Below are 18,446 nucleotides of genomic sequence, written 5' to 3' on the forward strand. Positions count from 1 at the left end.
TTCCAGCCCCTCTGTCCAACCCCAGAATCACTGTGACAACCTGATGGATGAACAAAAGAGACTTTTATCTTATTTGGTCAAGGTCTGGCAGTCACTCAACTCAAGGCCTCACTCAACATGAATAAGTAAGGAACTGGGAGAATGGCCGTTATATCAACTTCCACCCTCTAAACGACGCTGAGACGAAGACGATGGTGTAGTTTAGTCCCCCGGTATCACTGCATCACCTTATCACTCCCTCCCACCTCTGCTCTCCTCTCGTTTTTATTCATCTGACTTGTCGTTATAAGCAGGTGCCGCTTGGATCGTTAGACATACTGAGGCTGCATGCACATCGGTATGTCATCACCACTAACAGTGCCCTGGAAAGCATGTATTTATGGCTGCCTGGGAGAAGGACCGGAGAGCATGAGGGAAAGGAGAAATGAAAGGAGAGGGGGAAAACGGAGGAGAAAGCATGCAACAATGGTTCTCTATTAGACAGAGACACATTAGATAGTTCGACAACAAGGATGGAAAGGGGCCTTGTTGTGTGGGTCTGGGGTTTTCACTTTAACTATTGTAACAAACAGCCAGAGAGGAAGGCAGAGACCGACATCTCTCCTTTTGCAGGTGGAGTGAACGTCAAATGGAAATGTCACTCAAAGTTATGTATCATGTTTTTCCCATTATCATACCCTCACATGTCCACCCTCCTTCTTTTCCCCCCACCATCCTTCCCTTCATCCATCCTTCTTCCCTTCCCCACCTCCCTCCCCCTCTGTTATAAATCACATCTGATCAATGACCTTTTCTGCCTGTTTGCCACTTGCCATGTTCAGCACGTGGGTCTAATGGGACTGTTTCATAGTTCATATGTGATACCTGCTGCCCGTCAGCAGAAATGATGCTTGGCACAAACACCACGGGGTAAAGTCATCGTAGAATGTTAATATGCATTCATCTAGTTCTAAATCTATGAGTTTTGCTCTTTCCTCTCTGTTCTCCACGGGAATATCAAATTCAAATTCAGATTGTTTTATTGGCATGAAATACAATTTGTAGATATTGCCAAAGCAGTATTGTGGTACAGCATTTCAGTAAATACAGTACAATTCTATAAGGATTATGAAATACAGTTAATTTCAGTAGTAATAATACTAGTACATATAATCATGTATTCAGGTACAACACTACTGTGGTTGTATTGTGTAATCTTCGGTCAAAACATTTAATTACATAAAAATATAATTATAAAAAACAAAAAAGAAAGGTTGTCTAATAAATAAACAACAATGTGTACATGGATGAACGTTCCACTATGTATTACTAGTAAGTTATTTACAATGTAAATACTTCAGCAAATTAATGTTCATGGGATATCCCTTAGCCTATGGCAATCATATACTGTACATATCTGGCAGTAATATTTGTGGTTTCTCCCTCACCCAGAATAATTCCCAGCTTTATGTCATTAGTAAATGCACAGAAGATGGGAATTGATTGAGATATTTATCTCTTTAAAAATATGATCTTATTTGGGAGTATTTCTCACAGTAGAGGAAAAAGTGCATCTCTGTCTCTACCTCCCCTGTCGTGCAGTGACCACATAGACGCTCCTCTTTGCGTAGCCATGTCTTTTTGTGATTCCCTTTTCTATAGCCAATTGGTGGTCACTGTGCCTGTACTTGGTCAGGATCAGTCTCTGTTTTGTATCTCTGACAGAGTGCACTCTTAGAAAATTTAACGTAATTTAACGTTAATTAATATTAACACATTTAGCATCTCCTGGCTTCCACACAAGTCACTGATGCAGACCTTTGGAACATATAACATCTAATAAATCCATGTAATATAGCCTACACCTTCACAATAAATCCATTATTTATTTTAGACAGGTCTAAAGAAGCATGATTAGAAAATGTAGTCTATTTCAGAAGAACAGAATAGCATACTCTGAGTTGTCCTTATCTTAGGTCCTGATCTGGCTATGCCAAATGGCTGTGGACTATACTAGTTCATTTAGCAGACAAGATTTGCTTAGAATTCCGTGGCATTATTTTATTGTATGAAGAATACAATTAAACAAAGCTGAATAAAATATAAATATTTTCTCCAAACGATTTGAGGGAGTGCGCTCATGAGGTTAACAAAGAATTATGTACTCCTATATGCTTCATTTAGACTTATTAATGTAACTTTAGTTGTTCTACAAATGTTGGGCTATATGTTTTGATTTTTAATACATTGTAAGGCTGCATGATTCGACTCTAATGATGATTTTGAAAAAAGACTAATGATGATTTTGAAAAAAGACTAGACATGAGCTTTTCTTCGTTTTTTTCTGCAGGCTGTACACACGTCTTTAGTCTCTCATTCACAATTTGACAAGCACTTGAAATTGCCTCGAATTTCACGGCAGCATCCCTTTTGTGGCTGTAACGTGTCCTAAAAAAAGTCATGCATTTTGCGGCTAGTGGCCGTTGTGTCCTTCTCCCATCACATGATCGGGTATTTCTCACAGGCTACAAGTGAAGACAGACACATCGGGGACGCAACTGCACGTGTCCTTATCCAATTCCGAGGTGCATATTGAAGATATTGGAAGAACTGTCCACATTTCCTTTGTCAGCCGTCAAGATGAGTAGGCCTAATGGACAGCAAAAGCACTAGCCTATGTCAATCTACTATCCCCCATAGTACAAAAGTTGACCACGGCTCTCGACCTTCGCCTCTCCCGAGTCCGTACGGGAGTTGCAGCGGGTAAAAAAATATAAAAAAGGTGTAATTTAAAAAATAAAAAATAACATATCGGCCTATGGGCTAGGCTACTAGACGTGTGCGACTATGATTAGAAAAAGTTGCAAAAAAAAGTAAATTCCTTATGCTGGTATATAATTCACAAGTGATAGGCTAATATTGTCACCCATCAGACTATTCTTGATTTAATCTTGTCTTTACATATACTAAATAATATATGTGTGAAATTTGTTTTGATTTAGAATGGACCATTATCATGCACCAGTCTCAAAACAGGGTCTGAGGGAAAAAATACATGTCATCTATGCACTTAAATAGCGAATGGAGGAAGCTTTTTCCCTGGTTGATTTTCATGCCAGCCAGGTAGGCTATACTCCTGTTGTAAAGATAAACAATGTGCTTAATATTAGGAAAGTTGAGAAATTAATATAGTAGGCCTAGCCTATAGAAAGCTGATGGGATCCTCCTCTTTTTAGTAGAAGCCATCACTCTGTTTTCTCGTGCAATTGCATAGCCTATAGAAATGTTGCGCAACATGAGCTCATGGGTTCTAATGAAGTGTTAGAGGGACAATAGAGTGCTGACTACCAGGCAGTTAGCAAGTTTGTTATGCTACTAATGACCATCAGCAGCATCAGAGCTTGGAGAAGCCTAATTATAGTGGCTAAAACAGTCACATTGAATTTGACTTCCTTCATGACTCGTGATCGCCGTTTTGGCGGTAATACGGATACCGCAACAGCCCTAATCTAGAACCTAAAAGGGTTCTTCGGCTGTCCCCATAGGATTACCCTTTGAAGAACCCTTGTTGGTTCCAAGTGGAACCCTTTTGGTTCCAGGTAGAAGCCTTTTGGGTTCCCTATAAAATACTTTGCACAGGGAGTTCTACATTGATCCCAAAAGGGTTCTTCCTGGAACCAAAAAGGGTTCTCCTATCGGGACAGACAAAGAAACATTTTGGAACCCTTTTTTTCTAAGAGTGTAGAGATATTCTGCCAATGTGTATTATCTTTTGAGGGCCAAATAGCAATTTAGTTTATTCTGTGTTTTGTTTCATTTACCCAATTTGTCAAATAGGAGGTTTTAATTTCTGTAAAAAATTTATTATGTTTGGATATTAGGGCTGTTTAGTGTTATTAACAGTTGACATAGGGGACTCTTTTCAAGGTTCAGCTCTTGGGTTTCCAGTGCTTTGAATTGTAAGGATGTTTTGGGGCTTAATTTCAAATGGTGCCAAAATGTTTTAACTTTAGCCCGTGACTGAAAACACTTCATCCGATTAAGATAACACTACTGAGAGACAGAGAGTGAGAGAGAGAGTGAAATAATTATTAGAATGGATATTCTCATTCAAAGCAATTGATATCAAACCAATAACATTTGATTTGATATCAAACGCATTGAATGAGAATATCCATTCTAATAATTATAATTCTATGTCTGTCCGTCTGTCTTTCTCCCTCTCTCTCCCTCCCCCCTCTCACTCTCTCCAGGAGTACCAGTCGTGTAACACCCTCCCTTGTCCAGACCTGAAGAAGACCACCCCTTGGACCCCCTGGACGCCGGTCAACATCTCGGACAACGGCGGTCACTATGAGCAGCGGTTCCGGTACACCTGTAAGGCCCGCGTCCCGGACCCTGCCCTGCTAGAGGTGGGCCGACAGAGGATAGAGATGAGGTACTGCTCCAGTGATGGCTCCACTGGATGCTCTACTGACGGTGAGTGGAACAGTTCAAAGTTAACAGAATAAATAAATGGGTCAGGTGGTGACGGTACTCCCAGCTGACACTAGTTCTTCAACTGAACCTGCACACTCTTTTACTTCTCTCTGACTACTCTCTCTACCCTCACTTCACCTCCAGTCTGTTCTCTCTCACTCACTATCTCTCCATTTATCGCTCTCCCTCTTCATCCTTCTCTCTGTCCCTCTAGGCATGTTAGTCGGCTTTCACTCTCACTCTCTCTCTCTCTCTCTCTCTCTCTCTCTCTCTCTCTCTCTCTCTCTCTCTCTCTCTCTCTCGCTCTCTCTCTCGCTCTCTCTCTCTCTCTCTCTCTCTCTCTCTCTCTCTCTCTCTCTCTCTCTCTCTCTCTCTCTCTCGCTCTCTCTCTCAGTGTCTCTTAGTAGTGTTATCTTAATCGGCTGAAGTGTTTTCAGTCCCAGGCTGATTCCTTCAGCGCTTCCAAACGTCAAACGTGTTAATGAACTTCCACAATGAAAATCTACAGAGCTACTTAACAGTTTGGGGCTGCTAATTTTAGCATCCTCGCATCAGCGCCATTATGGATCCAACTCCCCACTCTCTCTCCCTCTCACTTCTCCCTGACACAAGCACCATTGTGGCTCCAATTCCCCAGGTTCTCACTCTCATTCGCCTCGGCTGATACCACAGAGTCTGACTCTTCCATCTCAGATTAGAGAGTCGTAAACACCAACAGGCTGCTAATTGACATGTTGTTGATGTTGTTTAGGAGGGGTCCAACCATTAAAGGGAGAGAGGGAAGAAAAGAAGGAGGGAGGGAAAGGGAGGGAGGGAGGGCGGGATAGCAGAGCAATATAGTGGCTTGGGTTACAGATGTACCAGTTAAAGTTTGTTTATTGAGTTGCTCGCAGCCCCATTGGGAGGAGGATCTCTTTTTAAAGCTTTAGCGCTTTGCACACACACACACTCGCACACACACTCGCACACACACTCGCATACACACTCGCACACACACTCGCATACACACTCGCACACATACCGCAAGTTCATCAATGGGTGGGCACCGGAAGTAAAGTTAAGACTTACTAACTTTAGTTTCTCTCTCTCTTTACTCTGATTGCCTTTTGAAGTTAATGACTGTGGCGGTTTAAATGAACTAACATGGTGGCGGTGTTAACGTTGATTCACAGCCTCATGAGAAGCAACAGACAGACGTCTAAAAGGTTTTATGAACAAAGAGCCATGTGTTAATGGTCTGTCATTGTTCTAATTTAAAAGTGGAGGTGAGGCGACAACATGTGATTCAGTCAAGCAGAATAGTCTTTGCTTTCTGAACACATTCAGTGTAAATGAAGAATCCATAGAATCTAACCACTTCTGGGAAAATTGGAAAACTCTAAACAAACAACACGAAGAGTTATCTATCCAAAATGGAGATGTATGGATAAACCACTTCTCCAATCTTTTTGGCTCTATAACAAAGAACAAACAGCAAAAACATATACATGATCAAATACAAATCTTAGAATCAACTATTAAAGACTACCAGAACCCACTGGATTCTCCAATTACATTGAATGAACTACAGGACAAAATACAAACCCTCCAACCCAAAAAGGCCTGTGGAATTGATGGTATCTTAAATAAAATTATAAAATATACAGACCTCAAATTCCAATTGGTTATACTTAAACATCATCCTCAGCTCTGGCATATTTCCCAATATTTGGAAACAAGGACTGATCACCCCAATCTACAAAAGTGGAGACAAATTTGACCCCATTAACTACCGTGGGATATGCGTCAACAGCAACCTTGGGAAAATCCTCTGCATTATCATTAACAGCAGACTTGTACATTTCCTCAGCGAAAACAATGTACTGAGCAAATGTCAAATTGGCTTTTTTCCAAATTACCGTACGTCAGACCACGTATTCACCCTGCACACCCTAATTGACAAACAAACAAACCAAAACAAAGGCAAAGTCTTCTCATGCTTTGCTTATTTCAAAAAAGCTTTTGACTCAATTTGGCATGAGGGCATGCTATACAAATTGATGGAAAGTGGTGTTGGTGGAAAAACATACAACATTATAAAATTAATGTACACGAACAATAAGTCAAATAAGTCAAATGTCTACAGTTTGCTGATGATCTGGTGCTTCTGTCCCCAACCAAGGAGGGCCTACAGCAGCACCTAGATCTTCTGCACAGATTCTGTCAGACTTGGGCCCTGACAGTAAATCTCAGTAAGACAAAAATAATGGTGTTCCAAAAAAGGTCCAGTTGCCAGGACCACAAATACAAATTCCATCTAGACACCGTTCCCCTAGAGCACACAAAAAACTATACATACCTCGACCTAAACATCAGCGCCACAGGTAACTTCCACAAAGCTGTGATTGATCTGAGAGACAAGGCAAGAAGGGCCTTGCCCATTTTGGTTGTGAGGTCAGGGGTCCGGTCACCAACCAAGAATTCACAAAATGGGACAAATACCGAATTGAGACTCTGCATTCTGCAAAAATATCTTCTGTGTACAATGTAAACACCAAATAATGCATGCAGAGCAGAATTAGGCCGATACTCTCTAATTTTCAAAATCTAGAAAAGCGCTGTTAAATTCTACAACCACCTAAAAGGAAACGATTCCCAAACCTTCCATACCAAAGCCATCACCTACAGAGAAATTAACCTGGAGAAGAGCCCCGAAGCAAGCTGGCCCTGGGGCTGTTCACAAACACAAACAGACCCCACAGAGCCCCAGGACAGCAACACAATTAGACCCAACCAAATCATGAGAAAACAAGAAGATAATTACTTGACACATTGGAAAGAATTTACAAAAAAACAGAGTGCACAGTGGCAGATTACCTGACCCAAATTTAAGGAAATCTTTGACTATGTACAGACTCAGTGAGCATGGCCTTGCTATTGAGAAAGGCTGCCAAAGCCTGTCTTCTCTTGAGAGCCAGGTCTGACTATATGCACACTGCCCACAAAATGAGGTGGAAACTGAGCTGCACTTCCTAACCTCCTGCCAAATGTATGACCATTTTAGAGACACATATTTCCTTCAGATTACATAGACCCACAAAGAATTCCAAAACAAATGTCATTTTGATATACCACAGAGTGCAATCACAGCAGCAAGATTTGTGACTGGTTGCCACAAGAAAAGTTCAACCAGTGGGGGAGGGAGAGAGGGAGAGAGGGGGAGAGGGGGAGAGGGGGAGAGTTACAAAAGGAGGGTGAGAGAGAGAGAGTTACAAAAGGAGGGTGAGAGAGAGACAAAAGGATGGTGAGGGAGTTACAAAAGGAGGGTGAGAGAGTTACAAAAGGAGGGTGAGAGAGTTACAAAAGGAGGGTGACAGATTCAGTGCTTTGGCAGTGAGGAGGATGGATTCAATGACCCACTTCAATCAATCAATCAAGTTTATTTTATATAGCCCTTCGTACATCAGCTAATATCTCGAAGTGCTGTACAGAAACCCAGCCTAAAACCCCAAACAGCAAGCAATGCAGGTGTAGAAGCACGGTGGCTAGGAAAAACTCCCTAGAAAGGCCAAAACCTAGGAAGAAACCTAGAGAGGAACCAGGCTATGAGGGGTGGCCAGTCCTCTTCTGGCTGTGCCGGGTGGAGATTATAACAGAACTATGCCAAGATGTTCAAAATGTTCATAAGTGACAAGCATGGTCAAATAATAATCATGAACAATTTTCAGTTGGCTTTTCATAGCCGATCATTAAGAGTTGAAAACAGCAGGTCTGGGACAGGTGGCGGTTCCATAACCGCAGGCAGAACAGTTGAAACTGGAATAGCAGCAAGGCCAGGTGGACTGGGGACAGCAAGGAGTCATCATGCCCGGTAGTCCTGACGTATGGTCCTAGGGCTCACCCACTTCCTCATTATCACACTCCACATCCATCCATCCAAAGAGTGCACAGTGTGTGTGACAGATAGTGTGTGCATGTGATCATCCATACGTCGCCCGATCATCCCAATGACATATTCCTTTTGACCCAGGGTCAGTAGTTATCACACAAGGAGGCCGTCCTGAAGTAATCACCTCCATACTGAAGCTGTGTATTGATGTCTGCCACGGTGTGTGTGTGATGAAGCCACAAAGCCAAAGATCCCTCAGTCCCCCTCTATCCTCCAGAGATGATGAGAGCCCAGTGGGAATGGACCGTACTGTCACCCAATGAAGATTTACAGTTAGCAGCGGGCTATTCGCTATCGATTTGAGTCCACACGCACACACAAACACATCCTAGACGGTTATAAGAGGACGGTGATAAAGCAGGCTGATAAAGTGTGTGAGTGTGTGTGTGTGTGTGTGTGTGTGTGTGTGTGTGTGTGTGTGTGTGTGTGTGTGTGTGTGTGTGTGTGTGTGTGTGTGTGTGTGTGTGTGTGTGTGTGTGTGTGTGTGTGTGTGTGCCTACATTTGTGCATTTACTGTGTGTGAGTGTCTTCTGAAATACAGAAGTATCTAGACATGATCACAGTAGATAGTAAACCTCAGAGACAGATAGCGTGTCGCCATACGTAGCCAGAGACTGAGACTGTGATTTATACTCCAATGAAACACATGACACATTATCACACACATAAAACTAGTGGTTGGAAAGAAGAAACTCCAGTAGTCATGAATAAAGACTGCTACACACACGCACCACGTCTACCTACATGTATAACTATATCATTATAAGATCAGGAGGTTTACCTGTGACAAGTCCAGGAAAAACTCTGACCTCTATCTATACATTATACTGTATACTGTACTAACAGGCCTAGAGGGACAGAGAGAAGGATTGAGAGGGAGGGAGATAAATGGAGAGATGGTGAACAGGAGAGAATTAACTGGAGATGAAGTGAGGGTGGAGAGAGTAGAGGGAGTCCTGTCCGGAAGGTGTGCTTATCAAGCTGCCTTATACTACAGAAACAGGAGCTTGTTCGGACAATGCTTACTGGCTCCTGCCCTATGGGCCGTTGTGGCTCGGACAAGGCTTACTGGCTTCTGCCCTATGGGCCGTTGTGGCTCGGACAAGGCTTACTGGCTCCTGCCCTATGGGCCGTTGTGGCTCGGACAATGCTTACTGGCTTCTGCCCTATGGGCCGTTTTGGCTCCGGCAAGGCTTACTTACTGTACACAGGGTTGGGGAGTAACGAATTACATGACTTACTGTTTATTAACTATGCATAGTCACTTTACCCCTACCTACATCTACAAATTACCTCAACTAACCTTTACCCCCTGTATATAGCCTCATTATTGTTATTTTATTGTTACTTTCTTTATTTGTATTTTTTTTGTTTATTTAGTAAATATTTTCTTAACTGTATTTTCTTAACTGTATTGTTGGTTAAGAGCTTGTAAGTAAGCATTTCACGGTAAGGTAAATTCCTGTCGGCGCATGTGACAAATACAATTTTATTTTATTTGATGTAATCTGTTACATGTAACTGATTACAAATCAAATGTAACTTTAATCCATTGCATTACCGGCTAAAATATTGTAATCAGAATACAGATACTTTAGAAAAACTAGATGATTACTTCTAGAGTTACTTTTAAATTCAGAAAGGATTTTTGCGAAAAACAATACTTTATTACACTGTTCCGTTTTCTCAATGACATTCAAATCAACATTGAAAAAAGGCACAAGTTTAAGTTTGTTCCATCTGAGCGAGTCTGACCACAAGTCAGAGACCACTATTGTATGTAGCTGAGGAATGCTAAACTCCGTCCTCTTATATCAAGGCAGAGTTTAGTTTTGATAACTAGTTGCGCGATTTGCAAGCAACAACATTGAGTAACCATCAGTCGATACTTGTAAAAATGCAGGAAAAAGTCTGTGATAGTATTCGATAAAACTTTTTAGTAAAAGTATGAATTTCAGCACCCCGCGGAAAGACCGCAGATTTATAAGACAAACATAGGTACATGTAAGCATTTTAAGAATTACAATTTTTACAAGTATCGACTGATGGTGACTCAATGTTCTTGCTAGCAAATCAAGCGACCAGTTATCAAAACTCAAATCCGCCTCGATATAAGAGAACAGAGTTGCGCGTTCCTCAGCTAACCACTATGATGACACACTAAATGCGTTTGATGGATTGCGGAAAAAGAGCAGTAATATGTTTTGTAGGCTACAGTGCAAGCTAAATTATGTCTTCCAATGGTGCGACTGCTGTCAGCATTAAATATTATACAACCAACTTGAAAAAACGCTTGGAGGTAAGGATGCCAGCAGTGGTGTAGCCTACGGGGCGATACGGATATAATTTAGTCCTATTATTGATATCTACATAGGAATGATGTGAATCACACTGCTGATCTCTCAATTATTTGCACCTTATGGATTGTGGTTGTTAGGGATGGCTGTTGACAAATGCATAGTTGTATTTTAACCCAATAATTGTTAAATTGAATAAGTGTAGGCTAAGCTGCCGATCAATCATTGTTTAAGCGATCCGTGGACAGCAGTTGAAAAATGTGCTCTTGCAACAGATAAGCGTTTGAGGGAGTTCCTCCCTTGTAAATTCTTCCGTGGTATTGTGCTCCACACATACTGTCAAAAAACGAGTTTCATTTAAGAAGACCCCAAGTAGGGCTTTAATTTCTTAATCTAATTCATGCCAATTTTTTTAAAGTCTGAAGGCCATGACACATGCCTGAACTCGCACACTTTTGATAGACTTCAACAGCTGCAAATGATTGAGATATCAAAGTGTCACCCATAGAGATCCTATTAAATTAACAAAGTATTCTAATTCCTAATTCTATAGTGTCACCAACAAAAACGCAAACAATAGGCTTATAGCAAATTCAATTCATTTTTCACATCACAAAAATTGCATTTTTCAGCGATGACATTCTATGAGAGCAGCATTTTTTTCAACCATATTTTGAAGCAATGAGTCCAATCATTCCACCATGACTAAAACATAACTAAGCCAGAACCATGTATTTAGAAATATAAATAACATTGTATGTCTCTGGGGTAGACTAAGAAGTCCTTTGTTTTTTGGGTTACGTTCAGGTAAAACAATTTGACTAATCTATATTTCCAATCCTATTCTTAAAGATCAAGGGGTATTTACAGTGCCTTCAGAAAGTATTCACACCCCTTGAATTTTTCCAAATTTTGTTGTGTTACAGCCTGAATTTAAAATGGTTTCAATAAAACAAATATCACTGGCCTACACAAAATACCCCATAATGTCAAAGTGGAATTATGTTTTAGAAATTTTAACAAATTAATCAAAAAGGAAAATTTGAAATGTCTTAAGTATAAGTCAATAAGTATTCAACCCCTTTGTTATGGCAAGCCGAAATAAGTTAATAATTTGCTTAACAAGTCACATAATAAGTTGCATGGACTCACTCTGTGTGCAATAATAGTGTTTAACATGATTTTGGAATGACTACCTCATCTCTGTACCCTACACATACAATTATCTGTAAGGTCCCTCAGTCAAGCAGTGAATTTCTAACACAGATTCAACCACAAAGACCATGGAGGTTTTCTAATGCCTCTCTACTATTGGTAGATTGGTAAAAAATAAAAATAAAGCAGACATTGAATGTCCCTTTGAGCATGGTGAAGTTATTAATTACATTTTGAATGGTGTATCAACACACCCAGTCACTACAAAGATACAGGCGTCCTTCCTAACTCAGTTGCCCGAGAGGAAGGAAACCGCTCAGGGATTTCACCATGAGGCCAATAAACAGTTACAGAGTTTAAATTGTCTGTGATAGGAGAAACTGAGGATGGATCAACAACATTGGGACACTGGGAGATGAATTCACCTTTCAGCAGGACAATAATCTAAAAGACTTGGCCAAATCTACACTGGAGTTGCTTACCAAGAAGACAGTGAATGTTCCTTAGTGGCCGAGTTACAGTGTTGACTTAAATCTACTTGAAAATCTATGGTAAGATCTGAAAATGGTTGTTTAGCACTGATCAACAACCAATAGACAGAGCTTGAAGAATGTTGAAAAGAATAATGGGTAAATGTAGCACAATCCAGGGGTTGAAAGCTCTTAGAGACTTAACCAGAAAGACTCACAGCTGTAATCGCTGCCAAATGTGATTCTAACATGTATTGACTCAGGAGGTTGAATACTTTTCTAATCAAGATATATTAGTGTTTAATTATTATTTTTTATTCTCCAAATGTTCAAATTTTTCTTCCACTTTGACATTACAGAGTATTTTGTGTAGATCGTTGACAAAAAATGACAATTACAAACATTTTAATTCCACTTTGTAACACAACAAAATGTGGAAAAACTCAAGAGGCGTGAATACTTTCTAAAGGGACTGTAATTAATTGTAAGGACTGGAAATCTGATAGACTTTGATTTTTAATGTAAAACTATAGCCTAATCATTTTATTATCTGTATTGAAGTAGAAAGCAATGGGTTAGAAGCCTACATAACCCATAAAGTAAAATGCAGCATCCGTTTATGGCCAGCTATGTAAACTCTAACATTGATTTATGTTGCAATAATGTCGCTTCATTTGTTAATATATATTTTTGTTTTCTTCAAACGCCCCTTAAAGGGAAAGTTATCTGAAAGTAACTGAAAGTAATGAGATTACATTACTGAGTTTGGGTAATCCAAATGTTAAGTGACTGATAAAGAATGTGGGCAGGTAACTAGTAACCGTAACTGATTACATTAAGAAAGTAACCGACCCAACACTGTGTATTCATATGATATGACTGTGAGAGACCACTCATGCAAACTGTTCCAACTTCTCTTTTGGAGATGAGCTGCCCTTTAATATGCAGGTGACTCCCTGGCAGGGAGCGAATCCCTCCCTATCTATTTTATCAGGCCTTTTGAGGTGTGGGCCTCCCTCCCTTTTTTCTGAATGTCATCATGTTTGTCATGGAAGGATCAGAGGGATCAGGTCTATTAGAAATGACTGACATTTGGCGATTTCAGCTCCATTTGAAGAAACATATTTTAAACCAGAGTCCCAACTACATCATGGCGATACGGAAGGCTAGATCAATTTTCTCTGGAAATAATTGAAAATATTACATATTAGGAGGTTTCATCTCTTGTTTCTATCTATCTAAATTAGATGGAATAGATAAAGCGTATAAGTTTAAGCCAAGCAATCCATATGTGGTTTCTTAGGCATACTGAGGCGTTTTGTACCAGCGATCAAGACTTAATGGTTATCAGTTACTAACTTAAGATATGAATTGATTACTAGATATTTCTCATTGCATCTACTCAGTGATTTTTAATGTAATGTGTTAGCCTTTCTTGTTGCTGTGTAATGATATTCATTATATGAATCGTATACTATATCAGTTTTCAGTTGCTGTATTGTAACGATTCTCGTGGGCTGAAGGAAGAGTGGACCAAGGTGCAGCGTTTAAGGTGTTCATAATTTAATCCAAATCGAACAAAAACAACAAACAGGAGAACGAAAGCGAAACAGTCCTGTCTGGTGCAGACACAAAAACAGAAAACAACTACCCACAAAACACAGGTGGGAAAAGGCTACCTAAGTATGGTTCTCAATCAGAGACAACAATAGACAGCTGCCTCTGATTGAGAACCACACCCGGCCAAACACATAGAAATAGACAACATAGAACAAAAACATAGAATGCCCACCCCAACTCACGCCCTGACCAACCAAAATAGAGACATAAAAAGGATCTCTAAGGTCAGGGTGTGACATGTATTCAACACAATCGACACAAAGATCCATGCAATCCATCACACATTTTTGATATAACTGTTTTATTCTGTGCTTATATACAGTACATGTGGACACCTGCTTGTCGAATATCTCATTACAAAATCATCTGCATTAATATGGAGTTGGTTCCCCCTTTGCTGCTATAACAGCCTCCACTCTTCTGGAAAGGCTTTCCACTAGATGTTGGAACATTACTGTGTGGACTTGCTTCCAGTCAGCCACAAGAGCATTGGTGAGGTCGGACACTGATGTTGGTCGATTAGGACTGGCTCGCAGTTGGCGTTCCAATTCAATTCAAATAAAATCAAATTGTATTTGTCACATGTGCCGAATACAACAGGTGTAGTAGACCTTACAGTGAAATTCTTACTTACAACCCCTTAACCAGCAATGCAGTTTTAAGAAAAATACCTAAAAAAAATTAAGAAATGAAAGTAACAAATAATTTAAGAGCAGCAGTAAAATAACAATAGTGAGGCTATATACCGTCTTTCGGATGGGACGTAAAACCGGTGTCCTGACTCTCTGTGGTCACTAAAGATCCCGGTGTTGTGGCTAAATTCCCAATCTGGCCTTCATACCATCATTGCCACCTACTCATCCCCAGTTTACAATTGGCTCTTTTATCCCCCCTCCTCTCCCATGTAACTATTTCCCAGTGTCACGTTCCTGACCTGTTTTCTCTTGTTTTGTATGTGTTTATTGGTCAGGGCGTGAGTTTTGGGTGGGCAGTCTATGTTTTCTGTTTCTATGTTGGTTTTGGGTTGCCTGGTATGGCTCTCAATCAGAGGCAGGTGTTTGACGTTTCCTCTGATTGAGAGTCATATTAAGGTAGGTTGTTCTCACTGTTTGTTTGTGGGTGATGTTCGTGCCACACGGGACTGTAGCGTTGGTTTGTAGTCTGTACCTGTTTCGTGCGTTCTTCGTGTATTAGTAGTTCTCATGTTTTAGGTCAGTCTACGTCGTTTTGTTGTTTTGTAATTTTTCAAGTGTTCTTCGTGTGTTTAGTTTCGTTTTGTAAATAAATTCATTATGTCATCCTACCTCGCTGCAAATTGGTCTTCCGATCCCTCTCTCCTCTCCTCGTCCGAGGAGGAGGAGGAATTAGAGTTCCGTTACAGAACCACCCACCAAATTACCAGGATCAAGCAGCGGGGAAAAGGGCAGCGACAGCAACCGCAGAAATCCCAGGATTCATGGACATGGGAGGAGATCCTGGACGGCAAAGGACCGTGGGCTCAGCCAGGGGAATATCGCCGTCCCAAGGCGGAGCTGGAGGCAGCGAAGGCAGAGAGGCGCTGGTATGAGGAGGCAGCGCGGAGACGTGGTTGGGAGCCCGAGAGTCAGACCCAAAAATTTCTTGGGGGGGGGCACACGAGGAGTGTGGCAAAGCCGGGTAGGATACCTGAGCCAACTCCCCGTGCTTACCGTGGAGTGAGAGGGCGTCGTACTGGTCAGACACCGTGTTATGCGGTAAGCGCACGGTGTCCCCAGTACGCGTGCTTAGCCCAGTGCGGGCTATTCCACCTCGCCGCACTGGTAGGGCTAAGTTGGGCATCGAGCCGGATGTCATGAAGCCGGCCCAACGCATCTGGCCACCAGTGCGTCTCCTCGGGCCGGCATACATGGCACCAGCCTTACAGATGGTGTCCCCGGTTCGCCAGCATAGCCCAGTGCGGGCTATTCCACCTCGCCGCACTGGCAGGGCTACGGGCACCATGCAACCTGGTAGGGTTGGGCAGGCTCGGTGCTCAAGAGCACGTGTCCTCCTTCACGGTCCGGTATACCCGGTGCCACCTCCAAGTACCAGTCCACCGGTGGCAGCCCCCCGCACCAGGCTGTCTCTCCGGGTTCTCTCTCCAGCTGCTCCCACCTGTCCAGCGCTGTCAGAGCTTTCCTCCTCTCCAGCGCAGCCAGTGCCTATACCACGCACCAGGCTGTCTCTCCGTCTCCTCCCTACAGAACTGCCCGTCTGTCCCGAGCTGTCAGAGCTGGCTGTCTGCCCAGCGGCGCCTGAATTGCCCGTCTGCCCAACGCCGCATGAACTGCTCGTCTGGACTGAGCCGTCGTCCAGCCAGGACCAGCCAGAGCCGTCCAGCCAGGACCAGCCAGAGCCGTCCAGCCAGGACCAGCCAGAGCCATCCAGCCAGGACCAGCCAGAGCCGTCCAGCCAGGACCAGCCAGAGCCGTCCAGCCAGGACCAGCCAGAGCCGTCCAGCCAGGACCTGCCAGAGCCGTCCAGCGAGGACCTGCCAGAGCCGTCCAGCCAGGACCTGCCAGAGCCGTCCAGCCAGGATCTGCCAGAGCCGTCCAGCCAGGACCTGCCAGAGCCGTCCAGCCAGGACCTGCCAGAGCCGTCCAGCCAGGACCTGCCAGAGCCGTCCAGCGAGGACCTGCCAGAGCCGTCCAGCGAGGACCTGCCAGAGCCGTCCAGCGAGGACCTGCCAGAGCCGTCCAGCGAGGACCTGCCAGAGCCGTCCAGCGAGGACCTGCCAGAGCCGTCCAGCCAGGACCTGCCAGAGCCGTCCAGCCAGGACCTGCCAGAGCCGTCCAGCCAGGACCTGCCAGAGTCCCTCAGCCCGGAGCTGCCGTCCCTCAGCCCGGAGCTGCCGTCCCTCAGCCCGGAGCTGCCGTCCCTCAGTCCGGAGCTGCCGTCCCTCAGCCCGGAGCTGCCGTCCCTCAGCCCGGAGCTGCCGTCCCTCAGCCCGGAGCTGCCGTCCCTCAGCCCGGTGCTGCCCCTTATCCCGGTGCTGCCCCTTATCCCGATGCTGCCCCTTCATTTAGGTGGGTTTAGTTGGAGGGTGGTCATTGGGAGGGGGATACAGAAGCGGGGAGTGACTATGGTGGTGTGGGGACAGCGTCCGGAGCCTGAGCCACCACCGTGGTCAGATGCCCACCCAGACCCTCCCCTAGACTTTGTGCTGGTGCGCCCGGAGTTCGCACCTTAAGGGGGGGGTTATGTCACGTTCCTGACCTGTTTTCTCTTGTTTTGTATGTGTTTATTGGTCAGGGCGTGAGTTTTGGGTGGGCAGTCTATGTTTTCTGTTTCTATGTTGGTTTTGGGTTGCCTGGTATGGCTCTCAATCAGAGGCAGGTGTTTGACGTTTCCTCTGATTGAGAGTCATATTAAGGTAGGTTGTTCTCACTGTTTGTTTGTGGGTGGTTGTCTCCTGTGTCTGTATGTATGTTCGCGCCACACGGGACTGTAGCGTTGGTTTGTAGTCTGTACCTGTTTCGTGCGTTCTTCGTGTATTAGTAGTTCTCATGTTTTAGGTCAGTCTACGTCGTTTTGTTGTTTTGTAATTTTTCAAGTGTTCTTCGTGTGTTTAGTTTAGTTTTGTAAATAAATTCATTATGTCATCCTACCTCGCTGCAAATTGGTCTTCCGATCCCTCTCTCCTCTCCTCGTCCGAGGAGGAGGAGGAATTAGAGTTCCGTTACACCCAGGTCGTTGCTGTAAATGAGAATGCGTTCTAAGTCAACTTACCTGGTAAAATAAGGGTAAAATATATATATTTTTAAATAAAATAAATACAGGGGGTACCGGTACAGAGTCAATGTACGGGGACACCGGTAGGTCAAGGTAATTTAGGTAATATGTACATGTAGGTGGAGTTATTGAAGTGACTATGCATAGATAATAACAGAGAGTAGCAGTGGTGTAAAGAGGGGGAGAGGGGCAGTGCAAATAGTCTGGGAAGCAATTTAATTAGATGTTCAGGAGTCTTATGGCTTGGGGGTAGAAGCTGTTTAGAAGCCTCTTGGACCTAGACTTGGCGCTCCGGTACCGCTTGCCATGCGGTAGCAGAGATAACAGTCTATGACTAGGGTGGCTGGAGTCTTTGACAATTTTTAGGGCCTTCCTCTGACACCACCTGGTATAGAGGTTCTGGGTGGCAGGAAGCTTGGCCACAGTGATGTACTGGGCCGTACGCATTACCCTCTGTAGTGCCTTGCGGTTGGAGGCTGAGCAGTTGCCATACCAGGCAGTTATGCAACCAGTCAGGATGCTCTCAGTGGTGCAGCTGTAGAACCTTTTGAGGATATTTTATTTTTTTATCACGTTTCAGGTAAGACCCAAATGCAGACTGTGTCGAAGTAACAATGTTTATTACAGAAACAGGGGCAGGCAAACGACAGGTCAAGGCAGGCAGGGGTTGATGATCCAGGGTAGTGGGGCAAAGGTACAGGACGGCAGGCAGGCTCAGGGTCAGGGCGGGCAGAAAAGGTCAAACTCGTGAAAAACAGGAACAATAAA

General features: G+C 43.4%; 1 protein-coding gene across 1 annotated transcript in view; it reads left to right on the plus strand.

Moving 5' to 3' along the window:
* The window catches only part of LOC120027783 (semaphorin-5A-like), a 208,194-nt gene that overhangs the window by 162,699 nt on the left and 27,049 nt on the right, over window positions 1-18,446 (plus strand). The window contains exon 16 of the mRNA XM_038972811.1: window positions 4,233-4,458. Within this exon, the coding sequence (XP_038828739.1) occupies window positions 4,233-4,458 (226 nt within the window). The remainder of the gene's footprint in view (window positions 1-4,232; window positions 4,459-18,446) is intronic.

This window comes from Salvelinus namaycush, chromosome 33 (assembly GCF_016432855.1).
Source record: "Salvelinus namaycush isolate Seneca chromosome 33, SaNama_1.0, whole genome shotgun sequence".
NCBI lineage: Eukaryota > Metazoa > Chordata > Actinopteri > Salmoniformes > Salmonidae > Salvelinus > Salvelinus namaycush.